Raw genomic sequence first — 27841 nt, 5'->3', positions numbered from 1 at the left:
GGCTGAAGGACTCACGTGTAAAAATGTTTTATCGATTGCTGTGTCTGTCATTGCTATTAGCTTAGTTTGGTCATTGTAATACCAGCACTAGTCAAGTGTTATAACTCTTTTAATACTTTGCTTTTAATTATATCTACACATGTGTAGGTATGTGCTCCTAATTACAGGAGCCTATGGAGGCCAGAAGAGGGTGCTGGATTCCCTGATGCTATAGTCATAGGCAGCCATGAGCTGATATGTGGGTGCTGTGAACTAAACGTGGGCTTTTCTCGAAGAGGAAGGAGTGCTTTTAACCACTAAGGCATCTCTCTGGCCCTCTGACTCCCTTTAAGATTTATTTTTCATAAGTGTGTGTGATGAACTCTGTAAAATGATCTCTCTCCATTTCTCTTTTAGACTTTTGTTCCAAAATTTGACAAGATTCCTTGGCTTAGTGAGGCCAGCGTGGTAAACAAGCCGTTAATACTCAGCATCCCTAGAAGGTAATTTCCCAGCTTCCGAGGAGGAAATGTGTGAGAAGGAGCTCAGTGGCTGTGCTCTTAAAGGGGAGAGGCGCATGTGACCTGTTGAGAAACCAAGTTGAGTGCCCAAAAAAGAAGAAATTCCCTGGATTTCTCAGACTAAAGTTCTGCTGTGTAAGGCCTCGCTAGAATGAGAGCCTGCATGACCTTCGTCTCTGCGTGCATTATCACTCAAAACACATCCGCAGCTCACCTCCCCTGCTTTAGTTTCTAGTCTTCAAATTTTAGCTGTCAAAAGTCTAGACCTATAACATGCCATCTTCAGAGTGGCAGTTGCTGTATTTCACGTGGGGCCTCCTCAGGTTTCATGGGTCCCTCCCTCCTCACAAAGCCAACAGAGAAAATATTTCTGTTTTTGAAAACTGAGTGTTTATATGTAGGGGCATTTCAGCTTCCCCTTAAGATAATTGTGTTCTTCATTCAACACCCCCCTTAGTAATTCAATTGTCCCTGGGTGTGGTGATAAGACTTCTCTAGGGGAAAAGATAGGTTGTGAGATGATAGGGGGAAGTAAGGAATCAGGCAAGCCAGGAAGGTACAGAGACCATTCCACAGGCTTGTCATAGACTGGCAATGGTTGCTAGAAAAAGCACACTCTTGAAGAGTTTCTTTTCCTGTTGGTAATGGTCCTGCATCCTTAGGTCTGTGAGCAAATGACTACATAGGGATCTCCATACCTCAATAACACACGTTTGTCCTGTCTGCACTTTAAAACAGTTCTCAAAAAGCTGGTAGATGATTTTGTGTATTTTCAAAGCAAACATTTGAGTGCCTGTTGTTCGTGTGTGTGTGTGTGTGTGTGTGTGTGTGTGTGTGTGTGTGTGTGTGTGTGTGTGTATCTGGCATGAGCAATAAACTCAGAGGTTTGCTTAGGAAGTAACAAAGTAATAAACCCATTAAGAGTTGATAGTACCTTAAGAATCATCGCGAGTAATGATAACTTAGCATCTTTTTAAATTCGGCTTAGGTCATAAGCTCACATGCTGGTGGCAGTCAGATGGAAGTCACACTGATAAGGTTAGTCAGAGGTAGCAGTGAATGGGAGAACTGACCAAAGATGACACTCCCTCTGCCTGAGTCACTGTTGCCTCAGGTGTCTGATTCCGGGGCCAAATATGCTCAGTCTTCTAATTAGAAATATGGAAATTTCAGGTGCTTGAGCTAACCACCAGCATCCCAGAGTACTCTCTGCCATTCGATGTGCCTCTGAGCCCAGGGCAGAGCATCCCCATGCATGTTCCTCCTGCCTCCATCTCCCTTGTTCTCTGTCCAACTTTGGTGAAAGGTAGCGGGTAGAGAGCAGAGTGGAGCTTGAGAAAGGCAGGCTTAGCGCTCAACTGGTCAGTCATGGTGCCTGTTCTTTCAGAGTCTAGATCAGGGTTGTCAGGGACACTGGTTTATCTGCAGCATCTGGAAAGGGATGCAGTAACACACACCACCACCACCACCACCACCACCACCACCACCACCACCACAGGAAGTAACGTGCAATTGCCTGTACGACGCTTCCAGAAAGAAGCACTCTCCAAGCTTGGCCCAACTGTGCTGAAACCATACCTGTTAGTGAGAGGTTAGAAGCAGGAATAAGTTAGCCTTCTTGCCTTTTCCGGTCGGTTTTGGGATAATAAATCTGAGGCAGCCCGTTCCCATAACAGAGAAGCTTGGAAAGGAATTCACATCAGACTATCTCCCCAGCTTCCTAGGCCCCAAGGAAGTGACAAGAGAATTGAAACAATAAATCCTTCATGAACACCACACTCCTTTCCCATGAACAATGAACAATGAAATCCCTTCTCACTAAAGCGGAGAGGTGTTCTTGGCAGAAGATCAGCATTCCATGTTTCCATCCCTTGGACAGCAGGGACATGCTCGAGTGTCTCACCGCCCCTACCCCGAGGCCTCAGCCCCTCATTCTTTAACTAAATGAACTTCAGTGGGAGGCTGGTTCTCCTGTGGAGACAACCGGGGGAAATGTTCCAGTGAAGTATGTTCTGTGTGGGAGGACAGAGGTGAGTTGTTTCAGTGTGCAAAGGCATAAAGTCTAGGAAATCCAGCCAGGCGCAAAAGGACGGGTTCTTGATCCATGTTAAACCATCAGGTGCTTTGAAGAAGAAACCCAAGGAGCACTTTCTTCTGTGCACTTGTGCGTTCAGGGGCGGCCCTTTCCCTTGACCGATCAGTACAGTATCTCATCCAGAACTCTCATTGGTTAGTTGAAAGAAAGAGAGAGAGAGAGAGAGAGAGAGAGAGAGAGAGAGAGAGAGAGAGAGAGAGAAAGGGACGAGAGAAGCCCAGGTGGCCTAAGAGGAACATCACCACAAGTCTGAGTGTGCAGGAGGGCTGGAGCAGGAGGCAGTTCGGGTGCCCCAAGCTTTCCCTGGAACAACTGGGGCCTGGCTCTCCCAGCCCAGGACTGCGATTCTAACTTCCCTTTGCATTGATTGCCTAGGTACCGCTCCTCCATTGTTCTGACTTCATACAAGAAGGATATGTATTTGCCACACTTGCTTGAAGATTCAGACTTCATATCGAAGGTACTCAGAAAGTTTTCCTTGAACCCAGCTCTTTAGTCTCTTGTTTCAAGAGCGTAAGGTGTTTTGTAGACATTATATCTTTTTCCTTTATTCTTAGTAGAGAATGGAGATGTATTTCCTAACCCCTTAAGGTGAGTCCATGACTGGCACGGCATCATTGTTCAGTGAATATTTATTTGTTCAATTAAATGAATTTGTATCACCACACATAAAACCAGGTTTTATTTGTCCTTAGTGTGACTCAAGTATTTTAGTGCCCCAGTGTATCATCACTAAAACTAAACAATGTTAAAAATAACAAAAGGAGGAAACAGACACTAATTTTGGAAGGGTCTGTCAGAGCCCTTCAACGATAGCTTCTTAGCTTTTAGCTGGATGGCTTCTCATTTCCAGAGACATTAAAACCAGCTTCTTCCTCAACCCCATGGATTACTTATGTCTTCTACAAACAAATCCCCACTCCTGTGGAAACTTCCATTTAAAATCCACTCTTCCTATCCAGCTCACAGAAATCCAATACAACTGGGGGGCCCTGGAGGCACTGTGTGGCACTTAGGCATCTAGGCTAAGGTGCTTAAGCTGTTAGCACTTGTGGAGGGAGGGAAGGGAAGGACACACCAGTGATACTTGTGGTACTGGAAACTGTTGCAAGACAGTGCCTGAAGGAGAGTCCCATAGCACTTGGCCCAGTGCCCAGCACATAACACTCAGTTACTATAAGCAGCAATTATTAGGAGCCTGCACGCCCCCTTTCCATGTATTCTAACACACTGCAGAAATGAGTAATTCAGGTGCAGCCCACACAAACAGAGCACGGGCAAGCTGGATAGAACAAGATCGGTGATAACCACAGAAACATCAGAGACTGGGGCAAAGTACTTGAGAGGACAGGAGGGAAGAGTCCTTACAGGTGGGGGAGGGGTGGGAAACGAGGGAAGAAGTGGCACCTGCTTGGCTTGAAGGTAACACCTATAATCCAGAGCCAGTTTAGAGAAAGAACAAAAAGAGACTCAGGCAAAGGAAGGGATACCAGTCAAGACATGAAACCTGAAAGTGCAGGAAAGGCTTGAAGAACATCCAAAGGTCAGAGCCCATAAAGCCAAGAATGGTGAGCAGTCATACCACTTTCAGCACGGGGGTGTCAGGGGCCAAGGGTGCTAAGTGTCACCACATTAGTCTCCCTCACAGCCTGAAGAAGCAAGTTTGTGTAGGAGGCTACCATGACCACACTGGGTGACCGGGAGAAGGAAAACCGGCCACAGAGGCAAGAAGCTCTCAGTCACTGAATATCTAAACTATTTAAACAAGCCCTCCTCTGCTGCCAAATGCCAGCCGCAGACGGTCCTCTGACGGTGTGCGCTGGGCCTCGGTGCACCATTGCACATAGACACTAAAACAACAGTCTCCAGTCAGAAAGACTGTTTAGAACCCTTCCTCTTGTAGCGCCTAGCTTTTTATGACTGCAGTACCAGCGCTTGGCCACTAGATAGCAGTTAGGAGCAGCAGCTTCCAGAGGCCTGGCCAGTCGTGGGTGTGAAAGACCAGGCTCTGGGTAGATCTAAGAGAAACCCCAGATGCACTGCTCTTAGCAAGAATGAGAAATCCACAGACTGTACCCTCATTTTTCTCTTCCTAGGACTGCTCCTCCACTGGTGTGTGTGTGTGTGTGTGTGTGTGTGTGTGTGTGTGTGTGTGTGTGTGTGTGTCCATGCTGTGCCTCAAATCACAACAGACCTCTACAGTATGCTATGAACTGAGGTCTTTGCCACATATACGCTGGGAGGTAAACAAGCGCAGCAGCTGCTCCTTTCCAGAAAGAAACTATGTCACACCTCAAGGGAGTGGAATGTTTTTGTGGATACTCTATCTCTTACTTTATCCCTAGATCCTGGGCCTGCCAAGAAACCTCTAACCCTCCTAGAGCCAACTGGACACTGTATGGTGCAAAGGTCCCGGCCGGACACCTGGCTAGCGCCTCTTCACCATCAGCAGTCAAAGGGCACAATCTGAACCGTCACATTCCACAGTAGCATTCCTCACTTGCCCCGAGGGGCCTTGCAGCAGCTGCAGGTGGCAAGTGTGCCTGGAGCAGGCAGAAAACAAAGAAAGACAGGTCTGGGAGAGGAAGGCAGACTTGAGAGTACGCTTCTGGAAGGGTCTAAAACCCAGCAGTGGCGGGGCGGGGCGGGGCGGGGCAGGGCGGGGCAGGGCGGGGCAGGGCGGATGGAGGCCCAGAGATGGTAAGAGAAAACTATGAAATAAAGCCTAAACAAGAACTGAAGCCTAAACATTTCCTCAAATGTTTACTGGGCAGAGACTTTCCAGGAGCCAGTCTCTCTAGTAGAAATTCGCCTCTTGAATGTTCCAGGAATGTTACTTATTCCACAGAGAGGGGAAAGGAGAGCATGGATGGCCTGGGGAACTGCAGGAGAGGCTCTAAACCTCCTTTGCCAACCTGTGGGGCTGAGTATAAACCAGTCAGGACTCACAGGCTATGCATTGATTAAGGCTCTCTGTCTATCCCCCCTATCCCCCCACCCCCTACCCCCCCACCCCCCACCCCGACTCTCTTTGAACTGACTTTGGTTTTCCGGATCTAATGAAGTCACAGTGAACATGGCAGCATTATTTATTTGGCCCTTCGCAGCCTGTGACAAGAAGCTTTGGCTGAAGACATTGTTCAGCTTGGAAACAATACAAGATGAATCCCAGTTTTCTCGCCACTAAGAACTCTTTAGCTAATTATTTCTCATTGATTCTAAATTTTAAAAGTCGTGACCACATGAAACTACCTCATATACTCCTAAGTCCTTTTACTGTTTTTATTTATCAACTATACACAATTATAAAAATAATTTTAGAATAATGAGTATGATTGTCGTAAAATGCTTATGGTCACAGAACTTAAGTTTAATAACTCTGGATGCCTGGTTCTTTTGTGTATGCTTAAATTTTTCCTAGGGAATAGTAGGGGAACTTTTGAAACCATACTCAGACTTATTCTTTGATGGAAATCATTGATTTTTCAGAGAGAGGAGGAAAACTTCTATGTTATTAATTCTACATAATTACTTTATGAATTTTCTGGAATAGTGAACATAGTCTCCTAACTACCCTTTCAGTCTTCAAAGCGTATCGGGATAATTACGTCCTCAAGTGGACTCTTAAGGATCCCCTTTTTCACTGATAGGGCAGGGTTATCTGTCTCTGACCATTTTATAAAAACAAAACAACACAAAACATTCCCATTCCAGTGAAGCTAAGTGAGGATGTTACCAGACAAATCTTAGTCTCTTGGGGCTACTGTTTCCTCACTGGGTGGAGAAAGGAAACCGGGAAGTCAGGAGTAGAACAAGGGAAAGGAAGAGACATGGCGAAGGGCAGAAAGGGCACAGGCAAATTCTCAGTTAAAATCACCATCTGGTACTTACATTTATAGTTTTTTGCAATGTAAACGTGTGTGTGTGTGTGTGTGTGTGTGTGTGTGTGTGTGTGTGTATGTGTGTATGTGTGTGTGTATGTATGTGTGTGGTGTGTGTATGAGTGTGTGTGTGTGGGTGTGTGGGTGTGTGAAAATCTTGGGCCATGAATCAGTTCTTAGGAACCTCAGAAAATACTGTCCTAAAGTAAGATCTTCCAGCTGTGAAACATGAAGAGGACCCCTCAACATTTGGGGACTGTTTGACATCTGGTTACACTTCTGCTAGGCCTTCAACAGGTCCCTGTCACTACTACTTGGATCTGCCATCTTGAAGACAGCTGTTTGAAAAATAAGAGACACATTAACGTTTCGGTGTCTCTAGCTGGAGAGATGGTATCACCAGGAGCTTGGCCATGAGCCTAGCTAGTTTTCTCACTGCTGCTGCTTTTCAGGCAGAAAAGACCTTGGTTCCATGGCTGGGAAAGGAGAAAGGATCAGAAAGGGAAAGGACCAGAGGAAAGGAGGCCTACTGAACATGGATTTATATCAACTTTAGACTTGCCTATTACAGCTGTCTATGTAACTCTGGACCTACTTTCCTACCCTCTAAAGAAAGAGCAATAGAGCAGCTCTTCTTGGAAACAAGACTGGCTGATTGTGAGCCTGAGCTGCAGTATGGCCAAGATTAGGTTTCGCTCACTGGGAGACTGCCCTTTGTCCGTTGTATTAAGATGGGAAGATCTGTCGATTGTGGTTGGCATTATTTCCTGGGGAGGGGATTCTGAACTGAGCACTAGCATGCAAGCATTCCTTGAACTACTTCTTGACTGTAATGCCATGTGTCCAACTGCTTTCGTTTCCTGCCACCTTAACTTCTCCGATATAACTGACTGTGTACATTAGAACTGTGAGCCAAAGAAAAACCCATAAGTTGCTTTGGTCAGTGTATTACATCACAGCAGTGGGGTAAGAAAGCTATGTCTTAGAGGATAATGAATTAGCAAGGACAGATTAAGAATCTAACGAATATTTTTATCCTTTTCATACCAAAGGATGGTAGCCACCATTTTTTTTCTCTCTTTTATTGGATTTTTTTTTTATTTACCCTTTTCTGGTTTCCCAGACATAAGCCCCCTATCCCATCCCCCTCCCCTTTTCTATAAGGGTGTTCTCCTCCCCATCTGCCCCCTCCCCCCAACATTCCCCTACACTGGAGGTCCAGTCTTAGCAGGACCAAGGGCTTCTCCTTCCATTGGTGCCCAACAAGGCCATCCTCTGCTACATATGCAGCTGGAGCCATGGGTCAGACCACGCATAGTCTTTGGTTTAGTCCCTGCAGCTCTCATTGGTTGGCAAGTAGCCACCATTGTAATCAGACTATATGAGCATTTGCCAGAGTTGTTAGTAACTGTACGTTGGGGATTTCACTAATATGTCTGCCCCTCAAAAGTACAAGCAATGAATGGAGAAGCTACTGGGTAGGCTACCCCGAGAGAGCCTAGGAAGACATGGCAGAGAGGTGGTTCAGCTCAAACCTAAGGAACACACAGAGAGCCCTCTTTTCACACAAGTCCTCCTCCACCAGAAAACCTAGGTATTCCAACCACCTAGGACGATTTGCTTGCGTATTCTCCCAGGTTACTGTTTCTGGATCTGGGATGCCCTCCCATCCTCTTGTCCACACGCACATGCGTGCACACACATATACACACATATATACACATATATACACACACACATACACATATATACACATATATAGATACACACATGTACACACACATGTACATACACATACACACATACGCACATACACACATACATACACACACATACACACACACATATACATACACACACACACACACACACACACACACACACACACGAGCCTATCTACACATACATCTCTTGCCATTTTACTCTTCTCAGACGCCGTCCTCTGTTATCACTCCCTGTGAACTCAGCAGTGCTCTTCAGCTTTGGGGTTCCCAGCAGTTACAGTACCTCCAACAGTTAGAGTGTGAATCTATAATGACCCCCAGAAGTCTGTGCTTGAGCATGTCATTTGCAGTCTATGGTACTAAGTGGAAGGCTGTGGAGCCTTTAAAGGGCTAGGCCCAGCTGGAAGTAAGAGCACTTGGGCCTGGACTTTGAGAGTTATACCTAGCCCTGGTTATGCATGAGCCTTCTAACTCCTAGTCCACTATTACGTGAACACACTACTGCTATCAGCTCTGGCTGCCATGGACCAAATGACTCTGCCTCCCCCACCAGGAGAGACTGAATCCCTGAAATCAGAAGCCAATATAAACCTTTCTTTCCTTGTTTCTGTCAAGTATTTCGTCACAGAACAGAGAAAGGCAGCTAATACAAACACAGTCGTGCTCTTGAGATTCAGATTGCTGGGTGGAGAGCAACCTGACGTGAGGAGCTGTGTCTTACTTACCTCAGTGTACATAATGAACAGACAACTGAATGAATTTGTATTCCCTTCATATCCTCCTGAGAGCTTTGTCTTCGTTATAGACCCATAGGACACCACCACATATATGGTGGCCACACAATAAATACTGGCTGTTAAATTACCAGATCTACTTAGTCACACTCATGCTTGCCATCGCCAAATCCCAACAACAACACTGAGGTGATTCCTTGTCATGTCCTATAAAGATGAAGGACATTTTAACTATTTGTCAGAAGAGTCCGACTTCTGTTAGTAATAGTCAGTCCTCAAACTCCAAACACCAGGTATCTCTCAGAGAATGAACTATCTGTCATATTGCAGATCAATATGACAAAGGTCACCTTTGGTGCACACTAATCATGCTGGGTAGACGAGTTCAGCCTCACCTGTCTCCCATACCTCCTAGGGCAACCGGAATGAGTCAGGGCACACAAGGGTCAACTGGAAGGAGAAAGCTAAGTAGATAGTCATTGTCTATCACTGTGGTGTTGTTCTCGCCCATACTCCACACTTCCTGTGGGTGTATAGGATTACTCTGATGTCAGTGTGTATGACAAGGCGTTAGACAGAATCTCCAAATGTAATTCTAGATTCAGGTTCTCATCTCCCTCCTAAGGAATCCTCTGCCGGAGGTGTACATTAGAGCCTTCTGTTCCAGGAATACATGCTCCGAGTTTCTCTCCCATTTTGTACGAATGGAGTCAGAAAAAAAAGCAGTACTTACAGTGAACAGAAGGGAGCCCCATCCTTTTGCCGCTAGCCATTGCTTTGCCCTGGTTGGCACAGCCCTTTTTCCCCAAAGGAGAGAGCCCGAAAGGCGTACCAGCTCTAGTTCAGCTATGGTGGAATGCATGATGTACAGAAGGGCCAGGTTTTGGTGGACCATGGATGCTAGGGAGCCAATGTTGGACAGAGTTAAAGTAATTGAACCTCCTAAACGACTTAGAGAAAGTGTTCATTGAGTCAGGTTCTAGGCCATTCATTGGAACTTACTTGACGATGGGGGACACTTAGGGGAAATACAGCCCACCTGCCATGTATGCACAGGCTAAACGACAGAGATCTTACTGGATTTTAGGCTCTAGTCCCCTGAGCTAGCTGTCCTTGTATATCACTGCATACAGCAGTACTGAGCCCATCACCCTGTGTATAGTTGCCCCTCCTGCTTAAGCCCTTTCAGAGCCGATAAACGGCAGCAACCATACTGAGAGCTAAAATCAGAGAATCCATTTTATTTGTGTGAAAGAAAAAAATTCCTTCTTTTGCCTTTTTTTAACCTCTTCCTCGCCCTGGGTATCTTAACCTCTCCTCTGTTCCCTTTCCCCATAGGCTAGAAAGAACGAGCATGAAAACCTGTTACCCAGAAACAAGCAGCTGTGCTCCACATGTCGAGGATATCAAGAAATGAAAACGGTAGGCAAAGGGTGGCAGGCAAGTGTATGTGCACTCCCGGGTACAGAGCCACTCTGCCTCCCCAGGGGCTCTCCACAAAGAAGTAGTGATGGAACCCTTTACAAAAAAGGCTCAGACTGAGTCTGCAAATGAGGCCATGGGTCCTGAGAGCAACATCTACTGATACAATGTAAGCAACTTTCTCCATTTCACGGAGCTGAAAACAAACCAGGGTAGACCGGAGGTGAATAGATGAGATGAGCCACTTGGAGGCTTGTTATTAGCTACATACTTACAGAGAGTCCAAGAGTGATGAGCTTCCTCTCTCACCATGACATCTCCGCAACACACACACACACACACACACACACACACACATGGATGCATGCACGCACGCACATATAACACACACACACACCAAGTCTTCTCCATTATTACAATTATGAAACAAGTTGCTTCCTTTGGAGTCTGTCAGTAATTCAGTCTTATTCTCAGTGACAAAGCTGGGGAGAGGTCCTATAGTAGTTTCAGCCAACCAGGGGTGTCCCTTGGCCTGGATAGCTATAGTTTGTAATGGAAAATATTAGTAAGGAGGAATGTTATGGGAAAAGAAGTCTCTCAGGAGCTCTGAAAGGAAAAGGACACAACACTGCCACATGTCAGAGTCCCTACAGAAAAGAGTCCTGTTTTAGGGGAGATCACAGATCAGAATGAGGACGTGGGTTAATTTAAGGATTAGGATTAGGATAGCATGGTATTAGGGTTAGAGTAGGGCTTAAAGGGTGATTTAACTGATGGTTAAGTACAGGTGATGAAGGACCACTTTCAGTCTGATATCCACTGAATTCCCTTTGACTTGAGGAGACTTGATGAAGGGTTAATGGATGAGGGAGCACAGGGGGAAAAACAGTCCCTTTATGAACAGTTCTCAGGAAGCCAGGTACTCACAGGGAAAAGAGAAAAACCTGGCTTCTCTTACCTTCCAAAAACAAAATAGATCAATAGCCTACGAAAGAAACAGGAAAATACTGAGGCTATCTATAAAGGCCGTAATTTGGAGGAGAGAGTAAGATACCCAAAGAACAGGAAACAAAAGTAAACATAAATGCATGAGATTATCTAACAAGTTAAAAACCCACATAACAAAAGAGCAAAGTGAAGAGACAGCCACAGAATGGTCAGGCTGTGAACTACTCTTTTACAAAGGGCTAATGTCTAGAATACATAAGAAACTTAAATTTTCAATAATGAAAACATCCATATATAAAACGAGCAAAGGTTATAATCAGTCACTTCTCAGAGAGAGATATTCAAATGAGCAAATTTATGGGGGGAAACTCTGTACCTCAGTAGGAAGTCAAACACACAATCGTCTTCTGATTAGAACAGTTATTATCAAAAAGTCCCTAAATAACAAATACTGGCAACATCAGCGAGGAAATGTTTGTATATTGGTGGTAAGGGGCGGGGATCAGTCATTATGGAGAACAACAGCACAGCCATGATGGCTCCTAAAATACTCCAAAATAGGACCTCCATGCCACCCAACCATCCATCTTCTATCACATAGCCAGAGGAAATGATGCCAGCATATCAGCCAGGCATTTGAGCACACACACCAATTACTGTATTGTTCACAATAGCTAAGATACAGATCTGACCTTGAGGGAGATTTATGAAACCATAGAGAATGGGTGGACAATCCATAATGGACTATTACTCGGCAACATAAAGAATAGTTTGTATCTTTTTAGTAGCACAACAATCTTATACAGCCTGATGTCACTGTGCTAATTAAGGGAGATAAGTCAGGTACTGAAACACACACATTACCTATTTTCTCATGTGTAGATTTTTCTTAAAAGGCTGATCATGATATATAACAGAGATCATTAAAAGCTGGGGGTGGGAAAGGATAAGGTAAAGTTGACTAATGGGTCCCAAAGCATAGATGGAAGTAATGAATCCTATGAGTCTTCAACACAGTGGATGATAGTGGATGACTGCAGTGCCCGATAACCTATTATTTTCTGTGTCAGTAGAAGCAAGGAACTGAAGAACTCCAAACACAAACCAATAATTTAGAAACTGTCAAGTGTGGAAGTGAGCACACTGGGCACACATAGTACAAATATGTGTCATTTTAAAAATTTAGTTAAGGATAGAGAAATATTTAACAACCCTGATTTGATCATCACACTATATGCATATATGAAATTATGACCAAAAGTCTGTACACTTAGAGTTTAAGAAAATCAGTAAAGGAGGGAAGAGATGACTAGGTTCACCCCGATGCAGTTGTCTCAAAAACAAAAATGCCATTGTTGGCAACATTGGTCTGTGCATTCCCATCCTTGTGCATGAAATACTACCAGCCTGAGAGAGGGGCTTTAGAATGAGGCTCAGGCTACCCGGCAGGAGACTGCTAGCTCCCTGCCCCATCCTCTTTGGAGCACAGCCAACTGTAGATGAAATTTTGGAAAATGGCAAGGTCTTTTTCTGACATTGTCTCTCCCCTTTCATGTGTCTAGAAATCTCCTCCCTAGGTTCTCATTGAAGTTCTTGCTGTCCCCTTCCTCAGGTACTCCTGGTCTCCTAGTCATCCCACCTCCCCCATCCCGCCTGCCATCTTCCCTCAGCCAATGATTCAGAAGAACAATCTGACTAAAAATGGTGGATCTAGCATTAACTTTTTCCATTTTCAGGCACCTCTAGAGGTACTGGACACGGAACAATTTACAATTTTGTTGGCAAGTAGGCCACGGGAACACTTGCAGCAATGTTTTTGTAATTGTCAAGCATCTGGGGTGGTGGGGTGTGGACTGAACATGCACTCTCCTTAAGGAATCAGTCTGGGGTGCTGAGTCAAATCTAAAGCTCAGGGTGTGGTATTTCCTAGCTAGAGAATGCACGGCTCCATATCGATTCCAGCCTGGGTAAAAGGCACACATTTTCAAACATGCTTCAAGCTGTCATCGTCTGCTCGGTAATTTAATTTTGAAAATGTCTTAAAAGGGCAATGTAAGAACTAGAAATACGAGCATAGCAGTGTAGAGACGTATGTAGAGCATCTCCTCGTGAAGATAAATGTTGACCAGGAAAACCAGACCTTATTGAGCAAGGACCTACACCAAGGTTTTATGAGCGCTCTGAAAGCAGGTCTTTAGACCAGGGGCAGAGAAGCACCAGGAGCACTCTGTGTGCAAGGCACCGATGGCTGCCCTGAGAGGGCGAGTGGAGTCACAAGAAGATACATGAACAGTATCAGACACAACTCGGGGTTGCTAGGGTCCATTGTGTAGGTCAGAATGTAGTTACAGCCAAAAAACGTACTGAATCGGGCTTTCTTTCTCAGTTACAGCCAAAAATTTTCAAAATACCTGACCATCGGGAACCATCCCCCCAGAATTCTGTGAATCACGGGTGAGTCAAAGATGTAAAGTGGTCTATGAAGTAGGTTCTGGTTCTAACTCTTTGGGACACAGGATGGGGACTGAAAGGATAGTAAACAGAACACCCACAGGATGAACTTCATAGTGGTTTTATCTTCTGTTGAAATGAAGGAATCACATTAATTGAAGTTATTTCATTTCTTTACATGAATGACTAAGTTACTATTAGCACAACCTTCCTTTCCACCAGTTTAAGAACAGTCCATGGAGTAGGGGAGGAAGTTTCTTCATTGTCCTCAGGCAGATAACAATTCTCCTGTAGATGACATATGTCTAATTTACAAAATATGAGTGATAGTACACAACTTGTCCCGAATTCCAGGCATCCTCTATCACCTTCCATCAACTCAAATTCTATGTATCTCTTCAATTGTCATTTGCTGCAACGCAACAGAAATAGAACAGAATACAACCAATACCACGAAAGTAAAATCTAGTCAAGTTCTGGTTACTGAGGTTTTTGTCCTTTATCCTGTGCTGACTATTAACAGTAAAGAATTTACTTCTTACTTTATTTTTTAAAACTCTAGGAAGAACATGGAAGGAGTTGGGGGCATCCGCATGCATGTGTGAGTGAGTGTGTGCATGCAAATATAATGTTCTCATTATGAAAACTTCAACTAAAAAATAAACCTCCAGGCCCAGAAACGATGCTATCCATGTATGAAAACATCATAATGAAACTCATTGTTTTCTAACTAAAGCAAAGCAATAGCAACAGCAAACGTGGACTCATTCCGGCTAAGGCGTCAACGTTAGGAAGGCCTGTGACAGACAGTGAACTCTGAGCAGAGTCACCTTCGCAAAGGAGTCACATAGGATCCGAAAGCAACAATTAATTCTCTCCCTTATATGAAGAGAAAGGTGGGAGAAGCCAATCAGTCTTCTGCAATCCTATGTGGCTTGGAAGCAAGTGTTCTTTCTGATTGCTTTTACAACACCTCAGCCTTTTGCTCCAGACTACAACCAGTCACACTGACACCATGTACCAGTGCTGGCTCAGGTACACAAAGGTCATGAAGAAAACACGTGTCCCAGCAGTCCAAGTTCCAACACTTAGTAGCATTTACTCATACTTTTTTTATCATAATAAAGTATTCTGATAAATATTCTTTGCGAACTTTAAATAGGAAACTCTTTGAGTCAAGGCTTTCTGAGCAAAACTGGATTCTTCTGTGAAAGAGACTTTGAAACCTCTTACCCTGGTTTATTTAGAATGTTTTGTACTTTGAGTAAAGCACTTACTCCCCCAAATCATTAATTGCAAATCCTTCCTGTTCCTTTAAACTGTGGCTAATAATTGATTGATCTTAAAATTCTCCCAAACTTTTGTTTTTTGTTTCGTTTTCAACATAATGAAAGAAAGCCTACCACTTATATTTGATATCTCCTTAGAGTGACTGTAAAATATGGAATTGGCTCCATTTGTTGCTTATAAAATCTTCTCTACACTTTTTAACTCTCTCCACACATACGGCCAATGACAATGTCCCCATTGAAACAATTCCCTTTCTCCTATTAAAAAGATGTATTTTATCTTCATTTTTGTGTATGTCATGGGTGGGGGTGTACCTGCAGAGGCCGAAAAGGCATCAGATGAAGTTACAGGCAGCTGTGAGCCCAACATAAGAGTAAGGAACTGAACTCAGGTCCTCTGGAAGAAACAGACCTTCTTAATCACCAAGCCTTCTCCAAAGTCCTCCTGCTTCTAAGTGATTTTTAACTATAGCCACCACAAGAGCTAATAGTTTATGAATGTAAGGAATGAAGGAGAGAGGATGAGAGAAAGGATGGGGTCACACATACTTATTTGTAGAATTGTAGAACACAGATCATAAACTATTCATTCCTGAAAATACTGCCAATCATTTGCACAGCATTGACAGTGGATCAGTTTTGCTTCCTCTTTTCTCCACCTCAATGTGACTTCCAGTGACAAGTGGATTAAACTTGTCTAGACAGCCATATATTTTGGTAACAAAGCAACCTTAGATCTTTTTGGAAGTGGGCATATTAAAATGTGTAGATAGTCCTTCAGTGGTTCTCAACCTTCCAAATGCTATGGCCCTTTAATACAGTGCCTCAGGTTGTGGTGACCCCCAACCATAACATTAATTCATTTTACTACTGTTATGAATTGTAGTGGAAATATCTAATACGCAGGATATCTGATATGCCATCCCCAAAGGGGTCATGACCCATAGGTTAAGAAACATTGCTAACTAGTTCATCAAATGGTAACAAATTGTAAGTCTTAAGGAATTGAGCAGTTCAGATCAACCTAGAATGTTTTGGGATTGAATGTATTTGGAGTGAGGGTCACCCCCACAGCCTTGACAGAAGGGAGGCATGGAGATGTCACAAAGTCTCTAACCAAAACATTTTCTCAGTTTTGCTTTTCAGGGGCAAATTGACTGACTTAGAAGATTTCTTACATTTTATGAAAATTAAAGAAATATTTTCTTAATCTTTACTAGTTTTAGACTCTACATGTTCTTATAGTAGAATAAAATATGTTTAAATAATGGTTTTATCAAAACTCATGAGGATATTACTGAGGAAAAGCACCTGAAACTTAGTGGTATTTGAACTCTCTCACCCTGCTGCAGCCTGCTGCAAGGCCACAGGGCAGCTCACCCCCACTGTCTGTGTAAAGACCCAGTCCTTTTTTACCAGGCTCTAACCAACTGATGCATGCACTCTCTTGATTCTTCCATCAGCGAGGTGAGCCTTCATTCGCAAGAGCAGCAGTTACATGCCTGCAATGATATTCCAACAGGTGTGTTGTCTTTTACAGTAAGTGTTGGGTGTGGTAATACTCTGCTTGGGGCCAGAGAATGGAAAACACAGTTTCTAGGACAGCCTCTAATGCTTCTAAGCAAATTCCATTCTCTGAAATTTTTTATTTTGCATATTGTCTTTTGAAATGTTGTGATTGCTACACAGCCTCCTCCTCCTTCTCTTCCTCATCTTCCTCCTCCTCCTCCCCCTTTCCCTTCCTTCCCTCCTCCTGCTCTCCCTCCCTTCCCTCCTCCTGCTCTCCCTCCCTTCCCCCCTCCTCCTCTTCCTCTTCTTCCTCCAGATCACTCTGTCCTTTCCAAGGGTCTCAGATGGTTTCATGTTGTGTTTTTCCCCCAAGGCCCCTTTAGGTCACACAGTCCCCCCTCACAGAGTTACTGCCCATCCCCTCTCCCCTTTGCCTCTGAAAGGATACTCCTCCCAAACCCAAAGCACACCCTCCCCCAACCCGGGAGCATCAAGTCTCTACAGGATTAGGTGTATTCTATCCCACTGAGGCCAGACAAGGACATCCTCTGCTGCATATGTACTCAGGGCCTCAGACCAGCTTTTTGGTTGGTGGCTCAGTCTCTGGGAGTTCCCAGGTCCAGGTTACTTGACTCTAACTTCCTATGGGGTTGCCCTTCCCTTCAGTTCCTTCAATCCTTCCCCTATCTCTTCCATAAGGGTCCTGATCTCCATCCAATGCTTGATTGTGAGTCTCTGAATCTGTGTCAGTCAGCTGCTGGTAGAGCCTCTCAGATGACAGCTGTGTTAGGCTTCTGTGTACAAGCACAACATAGCATTGGTAATAGTGTTAGGGATTGGTGTCTGCCCATGGGATGGATCCCAAATTGGGCCAGTCACTGGTTAGCCATTCCTTCAGTTTCTGCTGCATTTTTGACCCTGTATTTCTTTCAGACAGGAGCAGTTCAGGTTAAAAGTTTTGTAGGTGGGTTGTTGTCCACACCCCTCCACTGGGGGTCCCGTATAGCATGATATATATATATCAATGTGTGTGTGTGTTTGTGTGTGTGTGTGTGTGTGTGTGTGTGTGTGTGTGTGTGTGTGTGTACATATATCTCCACTGTTGGGCATTTTGGTTAAGGTCACTCACATTGACTCCTGGGAGCCTCCCCCCTCCGAAGTCTCTGGGACTTCCCAGAGATTCCCCCCATGCCCCACCCCAGGCTGCTGCTTATTTCCTTTAGTTCTCCTGGCCTTCTGGGCCTCTCTCCTGTCTCTCCCTATACCTGATCCTGGTACCCTATTTCCCTTCCCATCCCCACTCACACCCAGGTCCCTTCCTCACTCTGCCTCTCATAACAATTTCTTCCTCTTTCTAAATGAGATTTAAGCATCCTCTCTTCGGCCTTCCTTCATGTTTAACTTCTTAGGGTCTTTGGGGTGTATCACAGGTATTCTGTACATTTTGGCTAATATCCACCTATCAGTGAGTACATACCATGCATGTCCTTTGGGGTCTGGGTTACCTCACAAATGATGATATTTTCTAGTTCCATCCATTTGCCTACAAAATTCATGATGTCCTTGTTTTTAATAGCTGAATAGTATTCCATTATGTAAATGAACCACATTTTCCACATCCATCTTTTTGATTGAGGAATGTCTGGGTTGCATCCAGTTTCTGACTATTATGAATAAGGATGCTATGAACATAGTGGAACATGTGTCCTTAAGATACAGTGGAGAATCTTTTGGGTATATGCCAAAGAATGATGTGTAGATAGAATTATTTCCAGTTTTCTGAGGAATGTTAAATTGATTTCCAGAGTGGTTGTACAAGTTTGTAGTCCCACAAGCAGTAGAGGATTGTTTCCCTTTCTCCACATCCTCTCCAGCATGTGTTGTCCCTTGAGTTTTTTACCTTAGCTATTCTGATTGGTGTAAGGTGGAATCTCAGGGTTATTTTGATTTGCATTTTCCTGATGACTAAATATACTGAACATTCTTTAAGTGCTTCTCTGACATTCAAGATTCCTCTATTGAGAATTCTGTTTAGCCCTGTACCCCATTTTTAATTGTTTGATTGAGTTATTTGGTTTTTTTGAAGTCTAACTTTTGGAGTTCTTTATATATGTTGGATATTAACCCTCTATCAGTTGTAGAGTTAGTGAAGATCTTTTCCCAATCTGTAGGTTGCCATTTTGTCCTATTGACATTGTCCTTTGCTTTACAGAAGCTTTTCTGTTTCAAGGGGTCCCAATTTATCAATTGTTAATCTTAAAGCCTGAGCCATTGGTGTTCTGTTCAGGAAATTTTCTCCTGTGCCAATGCATTCAAGGCTTTTCCCCACTTTCTCTTCTATTAGACTCAGTATATCATCATTTTTTTGTTGAGGTCCTTGATCCACTTGAACTTGAGTTTTGTTCAGAGTGATAAATATGGATCTTTTTGCATTCTTATACATGCAGACCACCAGTTAGACCTGGTTCATATGTTGAAGATGTTTTTTCATCACTGTACAGTTTTGGCTTCTTTATCAAAACTTAAGTGTCTGAAGTTGTGTGGGTTTATTTCATGGTCTTTAATTCTATTCCATTGATTGACTTCTCTGTTTGTGTACCAATACCAAGTAGTTTTTATCACTTTTGCTCTGTAGTACAGCTTGAAGACAGGGATGGCGATTCCCCCAGAAGTTCTTCTATTGTTCAGGATTGTTTTAGCTATCCTAGGTTTTTTGGTTTTCCATATGAAATTAAAAATTGCTCTTATGGACATCATAAACAAATTTTGTTGGAATTTCGATGGGAATTCCATTGAATCTATAGATTGGTTTTGGTACAATGGCCATTTTAAACTATGTTAATCTTACCTATTCATGAGCATTAGAGATCTTTCCATTTTCTGAAACCTTCTTAGATTTCTTTCTTCAGGGACTTAAAGTTCTTGTCATACAGATCTTTCACTTGATTGGTTAGAGTTACACTGATATTTTACATTATTTGTGGCTATTCTGAAGGGTGTTGTTTCTATAATTTCTTTTTCAATCCATTTATCAATTGTTGAAGGAGGGCTACTAATTTGTTTGAGTTAATTTTATATCCAGTCCCTTTGCTGAAGTTGTTTATCAGCTGTAGAAATTATCTGGTATAATTTTGGGGGTCACTTATGTATACTATTATATCATCCAAGTATAGTGATACTGTGACTTCTTCCTTTCTAATTTGTATCTTGATTTCCTTTTGTCATCCAATTGCTCTGGCTAAAACTTCAAATACTATATTGAATACATAGGGAGAAAGTGAGTAGCCTTGTCTTATCCCTGATTTTAGTGAGATTACTTCAAGTTCCTTTCCATTTAATTTGATGCTGGCTATTGGTTTGCTGTATATTGGTTTTATTATGTTTAGGTATGTGCCTTGAATTCCCAATCTCTCCAAGACTTTTAACATGAAGAGGTGTTGGATTTTGTCAAAGACTCTGTCAGTGTCTAATGAGATGACCATTTGGGTTTTTGTCTTTGAGATTGTTTATACAGTGGATTACATTGATGCATTTTTAGACCATCGAACCATCCCTGCATCCCTGGGGTGAAGCCTACTTGATAGTGGTGAATGATGTTTTTGATGTGCTTTTAGATTAAGTTTCTGAGAATTGTATTGAGTATTTCCACACCGATGTTCAAAAGCAAATTTTGTCTGAGGTTTTCTTTTTTGTTGGTTTTTTTCTTGTGGTTTAGGTATCAGGGTAACTGTGGCCTCAGAGAATGAATTAGGTAGTGTTCCTTCTGTTTCTATTTCATGGAATACATTGCAAAACACTGGTATTAGCTCTTCTGTTGAAGTCTGGTTGAATTATGCACTAAAACTGTCTGTTCCTGGGCTTTTTTTATTTGATTAACTTGAGTATTTCTTATATACATTTCGAGTGTTATTCCCTTTCCCGCTTTCCGGGCAAACTTCCCCCTCCCCCCTCCCCTTCCTTATGGGTGTTCCCCTCCCAACCCTCCCCCCATTGCCGCCCTCCCCCCATAGACTAGTTCACTGGGGGTTCAGTCTTAGCAGGACCCAGGGCTTCCCCTTCCACTGGTGCTCTTACTAGGATATTCATTGCTACCTATGGGGTCAGAGTCCAGGGTCAGTCCATGTATAGTCTTTAGGTAGTGGCTTAGTCCCTGGAAGCTCTGGTTGCTTGGCATTGTTGTATGATTGGGAGTTTTTAATGACCACTTTTATTTCCTTAGGGGTTGTGGGACTGTTTAAATAGTTTACCTGATCTTGATTTAACTTTGGTATATAGTATCTGTCCAGAAAATCATCCATTTTGTTTAGATTTTCCAGTTTTGTTCTGTATAAGCTTTTATAATAAGACCTGGCAGAGTTTTTTTTTTCTGTTGTTATATCTTCCTTTTCATTTCTGAATTTGTTAATTTTGATACTTTCTCTGTACCTTTTAGTAAATTTGGCTAAAGGTTCCTTCTTGGTGATTTTCTCAAAGAACCAGCTCTAGTTTTGTTGATTCTTTATATTCTTCTCTGTTTCTAATTGGTTGATTTCAGTCCTGACTATTTCCTGCCTTCTACTCCTCTTGAGTATGTTTGCTTTTTTTGTTGTTGTTGTTCTAGAGCTTTTAGATATGCTATGAAGTTGCTAGTATGAGATCTCTTCAATTTCTTTATGAAGACAAAATTATTTATGAATTTCCTCTTAACACTACTTTCATTGTATCCATAAGTTTGAGTATCTTGTGCCTTCATTTTCATTGAACTCTAAAAGAATGCAGTTTTTTTTATTTCTTCCCCAACCAGGTTATTATTTAATAGAATGTTGTTCAGTTTCCATGACTACGTGGGCTTTCTGTTGTTTCTGTTGTTGTTGAAGTGCAGCCTTAGTCCGTAATGAGCTGATAGAATGCAAGGGGTTATTTCAATCTCCTGTCTGTGGAGGCTTGTTTTGTATCCAGTTATATGCTCAATTTTGGAGAAGGTTCCCTGAGGTGCTGAGAAGAATGTATATTCTTTTGGTTTTGAGTTAAATGTTCTACAGTTATCTGTTAAGTACATTTGGTTCATAACTTCTATTAGTTTCTTTGTATCTCTGTTTAGCTTCTGTTTTGATGACCTGACCATTGGTAAGAGTGGTGTCTTGAAGTCTCTCACTATTATTATGTAGGGTTCAAGTGTGTTTTGAGCTGTAGTAAAAAGTGTCTTTTATGAATTTGGGTCCCCCTGCATTTGGGGCATAGATGTTCAGAATTAAGACTTCATCGTGGTGGATTTTTCCTTTGATGAGTATAAAATGTCCTTCCCCATGTCTTTTTATTACTTTTGATTGTCTATTTTATTAGATGTTAGAATGGCTACTCCAGCTTGTTTCTTGGGATCATTTGCTTGGAAAACCTTTCTTCCAGCCCTTTATTTTGAGGTAGTGTCTATCTTTGATGATGACATATATTTCTTGTATACAACAGAATGATAGATACTATTTGTGTATCCAGTCTGCTAGCTTATGTTGTTTTATTGGTGAACTGAAACACCAATGATGTTGAGAGATATTAATGACTAATGATTATTAGTTCTTGTTATTTTGTTGTTGGAAGTGATACTATGTGTGTGGGTTTCTCTTCTTTTTGGGTTTGTTGTAAGATGATTAATTTCTTGTGTTTTCTTGGGTGTAGTTACCTTCCTTGTGTCGGTGTTTAATTTCTTTTATCCTCTGTGGGGCTAGATTAGTGGAAATATATTGTTTAAATTTGGTTTCGTCATGGAATATCTTAGTTTCTCCATCTATGGTGATTGACAGTTTTGCTGAGTCTATATAGTTGTCTGGACTGACGTCTATGGTCTCTTAGGGTTTGCAAGACATCTGTCTAGGGTCTTCTGGCTTTTAAGGTCTCTGCTGAGAAGTCAGATGTAATTTTGATAGGTATGCCTTTATATGTTATTTGGCTTTTTTCTGTACAGCTTTTTAATATTCTTTTTTCTGTACGTTTAGTCTTTTGATTATTATGTGATGGGAGGATTTTCTTTTCTGTTCCAGTCTATTTGGTGTTCTGTAGGCTTCTTGTATGTTTATAGCCATTTCTTTCTTTAGGTGAGGAAGTTTTCTTCTATAATGTTGAAGATGTTTTCTGGCCCTTTGAACTTGGAATCTTCACGCCTTCTATTGCTATTATTCTTAGGTTTGGTCTTTCCATTGTGTCCCAAATTTCTTGGATGTTTTAGGTTAGGAACTTCTTATACTTGGCATTTTCTTTGACTGACTTATCAATTTCTTCTATGGTACCTTCTATGTCTGAGATTCTCTCTTGCATTTCTTGTATTCTGTTGATGATGCTTGTGTCTGTAGTTTCTGTTCTCTTTCCTAGGTATTTCATCTCCAAGGTTGCCGCCATTTGTGTTTTCATTTTATTCATTTCCTTCACCTGTTTGACTGTGTTTTCCTGTATTTCTTTAAGGGATTTATTTGTTTCCTCTTTAAGGGCTTCTACCTGTTTTACTATGTTTTTCTGTATTTCTTTAAGGGAATTATATTGTCTTTAAAGGCCTCTATCATCTTCATGAGATGGTATTTAAGGTCAGAATCTGGCTCTTCAGGTGTGTTAGGATATTCAGGGCTTATTGTAGTAGAACAGCTGTGTTCTGATGATGCCAAATTATATTGGCTTCTGTTGATTATGTTCTTGTGCTTGCCTTTTGCCATCTGGTTGTCTCTGGTGTTAACTGGCCAGGGTGTCCTGGATTGGAGCAGGTCTCCCAGGAGGCAGGTGGAGTTATGCGTCCTTGGTTAGAACAGGCCTCTGGGAGGAAGGCTGTGCTGTGTCTCTGATTAGAGCAGGCCTCCTGAGAGACAGGCAGAGCTGTGGGTGAGTGAGGGAATGGGAGAATTGATCCATGGAGAGTGCGGGTAGAGGTTCAGACTGGAAGGGAGATGGACTCCAATAGGGCACAGGATAGAGCCCATATCTGAAGGGCTCTGTGGGGTCCCAGCTGGTGTGGGGATTAGGGTGGAGGTGCTGACCTGTGTCCCTGGTTAAAGTAGTAGTCCTGGGAGACAGGCAAGGCTGTGGGGTGTGGGCAGCAGCAATGTAAACCTTTTCTTTTTTTTAAATCAAATTATGTTTGAAGAAGAGGTCAAGATGGTAAAGACTTAAGAATTATTCACAACATGAAGTATCTTTTGAAATATTAAACCCTTTCCTGGCTGTAGCCTTTTTGTAAGATCACGGTTGTCTGTTTTTTCCCAAAGAACAGACCTATGTATTTATGTGTCCTGGGACAGTCTCAGTAGAACTGAACCCTCTTTTCCTTTGAGCTAATATTACAATTCCAGATACATTTTAATTCAATTTAAATTTAATTGGCAATATTCTTCTTTTTTTTTCTGTAATAAACATAAGGTTTATTGATAGGAACCAGTGCACTGGGTTCAAGACTCATATCCCACGCAGGGGCGGTGGAGTTCGACCCCGAAAGGCTGGGAGAAAGGGTATTTAAAGGGAGAAACCACGACCGGAGGGGGCAGGGATGGTGTCATTGGAAAGTGTCGAGAATACTAATGAAAAATCACAAGGAGGAGTTTCCTGTTTCTCAAGATTGTTAAACTTTACGGTCCACCAGTTCCTGGGAGAAGCTTCCTGCTTCTCAAGATTGTCCTCTAAGGGCCTTATCTTAAGTCCTTTTATCTAGTTTCTGGGAGAATTGGCAATATTCTTAACACTTGGGTTTTATTTCTAAATTTTACTTGGTGTCTTTGATCAGATTTATAAAAGTCTAAATGTTGTTGCCATGAGATGATTCTATTAAAAGAAATTCTTACGTGAATTTTTAGTATGCTAAGGCTAGAGGAGTCTTTGGTGGCCCTTGATTATTTTGTGTATTTTGTGAGAAAAGTGTATAAGCCTTTATTCTCTGTTCTTCTCCACACTGTCTTCCAGAGAGCATTCGCTACAGGCTGCCCATTTTAGGCCCCAGGACTGCTGTTTTCCACAGGCTGCTGTCAGATGCCTACAAAACTCCTCAGGATACTCAATACTGTGCCTTTCCCAAAAAGAAAGGAATGAGCAAGACAGTGAAACAGTAAGTGAGTGGCCAGAACTCATTACCCCCAAACTTTCAGGAAAAAGGCCACCTCTCCAACCCAGTTTCTTCCTCTCATCTTGTATCTTCCGAAAGATGAGTCACTCTTTCCTTCCTATGTGCAGCTATTCTAGCTCTTATCACTTCCTCCTAAAGACAAAAATGGTTTAATTTACATAACTATAGATTTATTGATTAACACAGAACATGGTAAATGTGCCTCCTGTTATTTTGCTGAAATTTTTAATGCATCTTATATTGTAATAAATGATAGACAATCTTCTTACGAGTCATGGGTTTTCCGTGTAAGTTATTTAGCCCATCCCTTCAAGTAGGAGGACCAGGGATGACTCCTTGAGCCCTCTGTTACTTCATCTTATTCACAATAAGGGGGAAAAAAATCACCTTTTTTTCTTTCAGTTCATTTTATAGCTAATAGGGGACACTATGATGTCATAACTGGAAAGTGACACATGATTACGTGTTGTAATCTGTAGTCACAGGAACCACACCCCATCTCACCTTCTTTACTTCTTTATATATTGATCAGGTGCTCAGCAAATCTTTGTTTACGCATATCTACACCATACTTTTATGGTGAAGTTATTTTTATATGAAAATGCATGCTTTCTGGTCTATGCTGATCTGTATGTACATAATGTGTGGGACACAAAGGAAAATTCCAAGTTTGCAAATGTTATGTATTTGGTCATATATTTTCTGAGCCAAATTTCAAGAGGCTTCATAAAAACAAACAAACAAACACCCTCTGTTTCTTAGGAAGCAACTGCCTAGTGGAACGGCAGACCCTGAGTAGATGCTAGCCCAGCCTATAGGACAGCCTCTGTGCCAACTGTTTTTTTTTTTTTTCTTTTTTTGAAGAATGGAGCTAAGAAATCTCAGATCAATGAATCAGTGTCCAAATTTAACTCAACAAAACAAAGAAAAAACAGACAAAACCTGTTTTGTTGTCTTATATTTGTGGTAGACTATGATTCCTGTTTTCACTGTAATTGAAGTTCCAGAACTTCAAAAATAGTCTCCATGATTTTTATCATTTCAGACAATTGAACAGCACAGAAAAGCTTTGTTGTTGTTTGTTTATGCATACATCAGTGAAGGGTCTTGGGGGACTCATAAATTAGGGGAAACACTTCCCTCATGAACAGTTATCTGAGGTAACATGAATATTATATAGCTTAGGAGATAAATTGCTTCTGAAATCTCATTAAGATGGCCTTATCTAGAATACCTCAAAACTATATCATCAAGGATAGCATTTTGGTATTTGATAGTATTTTGACAGTGGGTATTATGGTTCAGGTACTAAATACCCATAATGGCCACAGAGTAAAGACTTGACCACTAGCTTTTGAAACCACCAAAGGGTAGTATGATCTTGAAGAAATGGAGCCAAGGTAGTAATAGGTGACAGGTGACTCATCTCACCTATACCATACTTTATTTCTCTTGTACTGTGGAAGGTTATATCATTTGGGGGCATGCCTTGAGTGGGACAATGGGACTCTGTCCTGTTCTCCCCTCCCTTCTCCACCACTTTCTTTCTCCCCCTCTTTCTCCCTCTCTGTATGTTTCTTATACTATTTGGTCTTGGTAACATTTTACACTCTTTAATAGTTAAGAACCCTAAAGAATTATAAAACGGGAGCTATATTTATTGATGTCTACCACATTAGAAATTAAATAATTTTAAAAAACACTTTTAAAAATAATGTTTAAAGCACATTCATTTGGTGTTGGAATATTTAAATTATCACATGTCATTTAGTCTTGGGAAAATTCCTACCATATTTGGGGAAGAATAAGAGTCTCTCTCTCTCTCTCTCTCTCTCTCTCTCTCTGTGTGTGTGTGTGTGTGTGTGTGTGTGTGTGTGTTATGTGAATAATTATGAACTTGAGAGCTCAAAAGAACTTCAAAGGCTGAAGGGTTCCAAGTCCACATTTTAAGACTTAATTCATATATATGAATATATTTTTTTCCTTTAATCTTCAGATCTCCAGGAAAGGGATGGTACAGTGATTTAACTCATGCCAAAACTAATATGGTTCCTTGGTAGATGATTTAGATGAAAGGCAATACTAGGTTTTCAACACTTATAATACTAATTTTTAGTATTAGCTTCCCTTTACTACATATGAACGTTGTAATTTTTCTCAGCTAGTGTCCCAGTGAGAACAGAAGTCTTCTACTCCCACTGCACTCTCATGTTTCAATTTGAATATGAGTGTTCACTGGTTTATACTTTAGTTTGTAGGAAATCTCCCATAACATAAGACCCAAATTTGATTATTATGGCCTCAGCACACTAGTGATGACCTCAGTAGTATTGCTAAATAGCCAACCAAGAAGAGTTTCTTTGTTACTTTGTTCCTACAATCAAATCCTGGAGAGTAATGGCACTGAGGGCAGAATGCCCCAAATTGGGATTTCTATCTCTAACACATATCCATGTACAACTAACCCACTGCTACCATTTTAATTCAAACTTGCAAAGAGATCTGCAGATATACTGGATGGCTTTTCTATATCAGTAATAAACTTATTTAAAATAAATCATCTTACCTGCATCATACTTTGCTTCCACTGTATTGCAGGAGCCAAATGGTTGACAGTGTCCCTATTGGCTCAACTGCCTCTCCCTTCGAGGCAATGATATGAACCTGTTGTTATTTCACCTCCTGACCATTCTTAAGTGTCATCCCAAGATCTATCATGAATAGGCCAAGCAATGTCTTCATTGGGATAATGTTATTCCTATGCCAAAGCCGTGTGTAGTTCAGATTAAATTTGAAAAATTGATAATCTTGGGTAGATGTTTTTATTTCAGAATGAAAGTCTGATTTTGCTTTAAAAAAAAACCCTCAATTACGTTAAAAATCTATAGATGTTAGTATATACACTTGTCCTTCTCTCACCCCAACAGGGAATTTAAAAACCAATCAGTCTGCATAATTCCCTTACGTTAGGAATGAAAAGAAATGCCATATTTGGCAAAATCTGTGCTGTAGTTTATATCCTGTTGTGTCTTATGTAATGCATGGCCAGGGTCACATCTGGTCCCAATTTTAATTCTGGGAAGTTGATTGGGCTTCCACTGCTGTGTTCTCTTATAAGGGTCACTTGTATTCTTCCCTTGATCATAATTATCGGGTGAGGAGAGGGAGAAAGACGGGGACGGGAAGACTGAAACTATTAGCAAGTTGCTGGCTCCCT

General features: G+C 41.9%; 2 protein-coding genes across 20 annotated transcripts in view; one reads left to right on the top strand and one right to left on the bottom strand.

The window, feature by feature from the left end:
• The window catches only part of Pigc (phosphatidylinositol glycan anchor biosynthesis, class C), a 117565-nt gene that overhangs the window by 56393 nt on the left and 33331 nt on the right, over positions 1 to 27841 (bottom strand). For 2 of the 15 annotated variants that reach the window (XM_087581328.1, XM_087581322.1), the window contains one exon: positions 13862 to 14167. The exons of the other annotated variants lie outside the window; for them this stretch is intronic. The gene's annotated coding sequence lies outside the window, so the exon portion shown is untranslated. Of the gene's footprint in view, positions 1 to 13861; positions 14168 to 27841 lie in introns of those variants that run through there. 15 annotated transcript variants of the gene reach the window in all.
• Positions 1 to 27841, top strand: part of C13h1orf105 (similar to human chromosome 1 open reading frame 105) — a 43054-nt gene that overhangs the window by 13429 nt on the left and 1784 nt on the right. For 3 of the 5 annotated variants that reach the window (NM_001014130.1, XM_087581251.1, NM_001429769.1), the window contains exons 2-7: positions 397 to 482; positions 2971 to 3055; positions 10273 to 10356; positions 13691 to 13758; positions 16508 to 16566; positions 24465 to 24606. In NM_001014130.1, the coding sequence (NP_001014152.1) occupies positions 397 to 482; positions 2971 to 3055; positions 10273 to 10356; positions 13691 to 13758; positions 16508 to 16566; positions 24465 to 24606 (524 nt within the window). Of the gene's footprint in view, positions 1 to 396; positions 483 to 2970; positions 3056 to 10272; positions 10357 to 13690; positions 13759 to 16507; positions 16567 to 24464; positions 24896 to 27841 lie in introns of those variants that run through there. The other 2 variants (NM_001429768.1, NM_001429770.1) reach the window with 2 other exon arrangements.

The sequence above is a fragment of the Rattus norvegicus genome, chromosome 13 (assembly GCF_021556685.1).
Source record: "Rattus norvegicus strain SHRSP/BbbUtx chromosome 13, alternate assembly SHRSP_T2T, whole genome shotgun sequence".
Lineage (NCBI taxonomy): Eukaryota > Metazoa > Chordata > Mammalia > Rodentia > Muridae > Rattus > Rattus norvegicus.
This window is presented reverse-complemented; position numbering and strand designations above follow the sequence as displayed.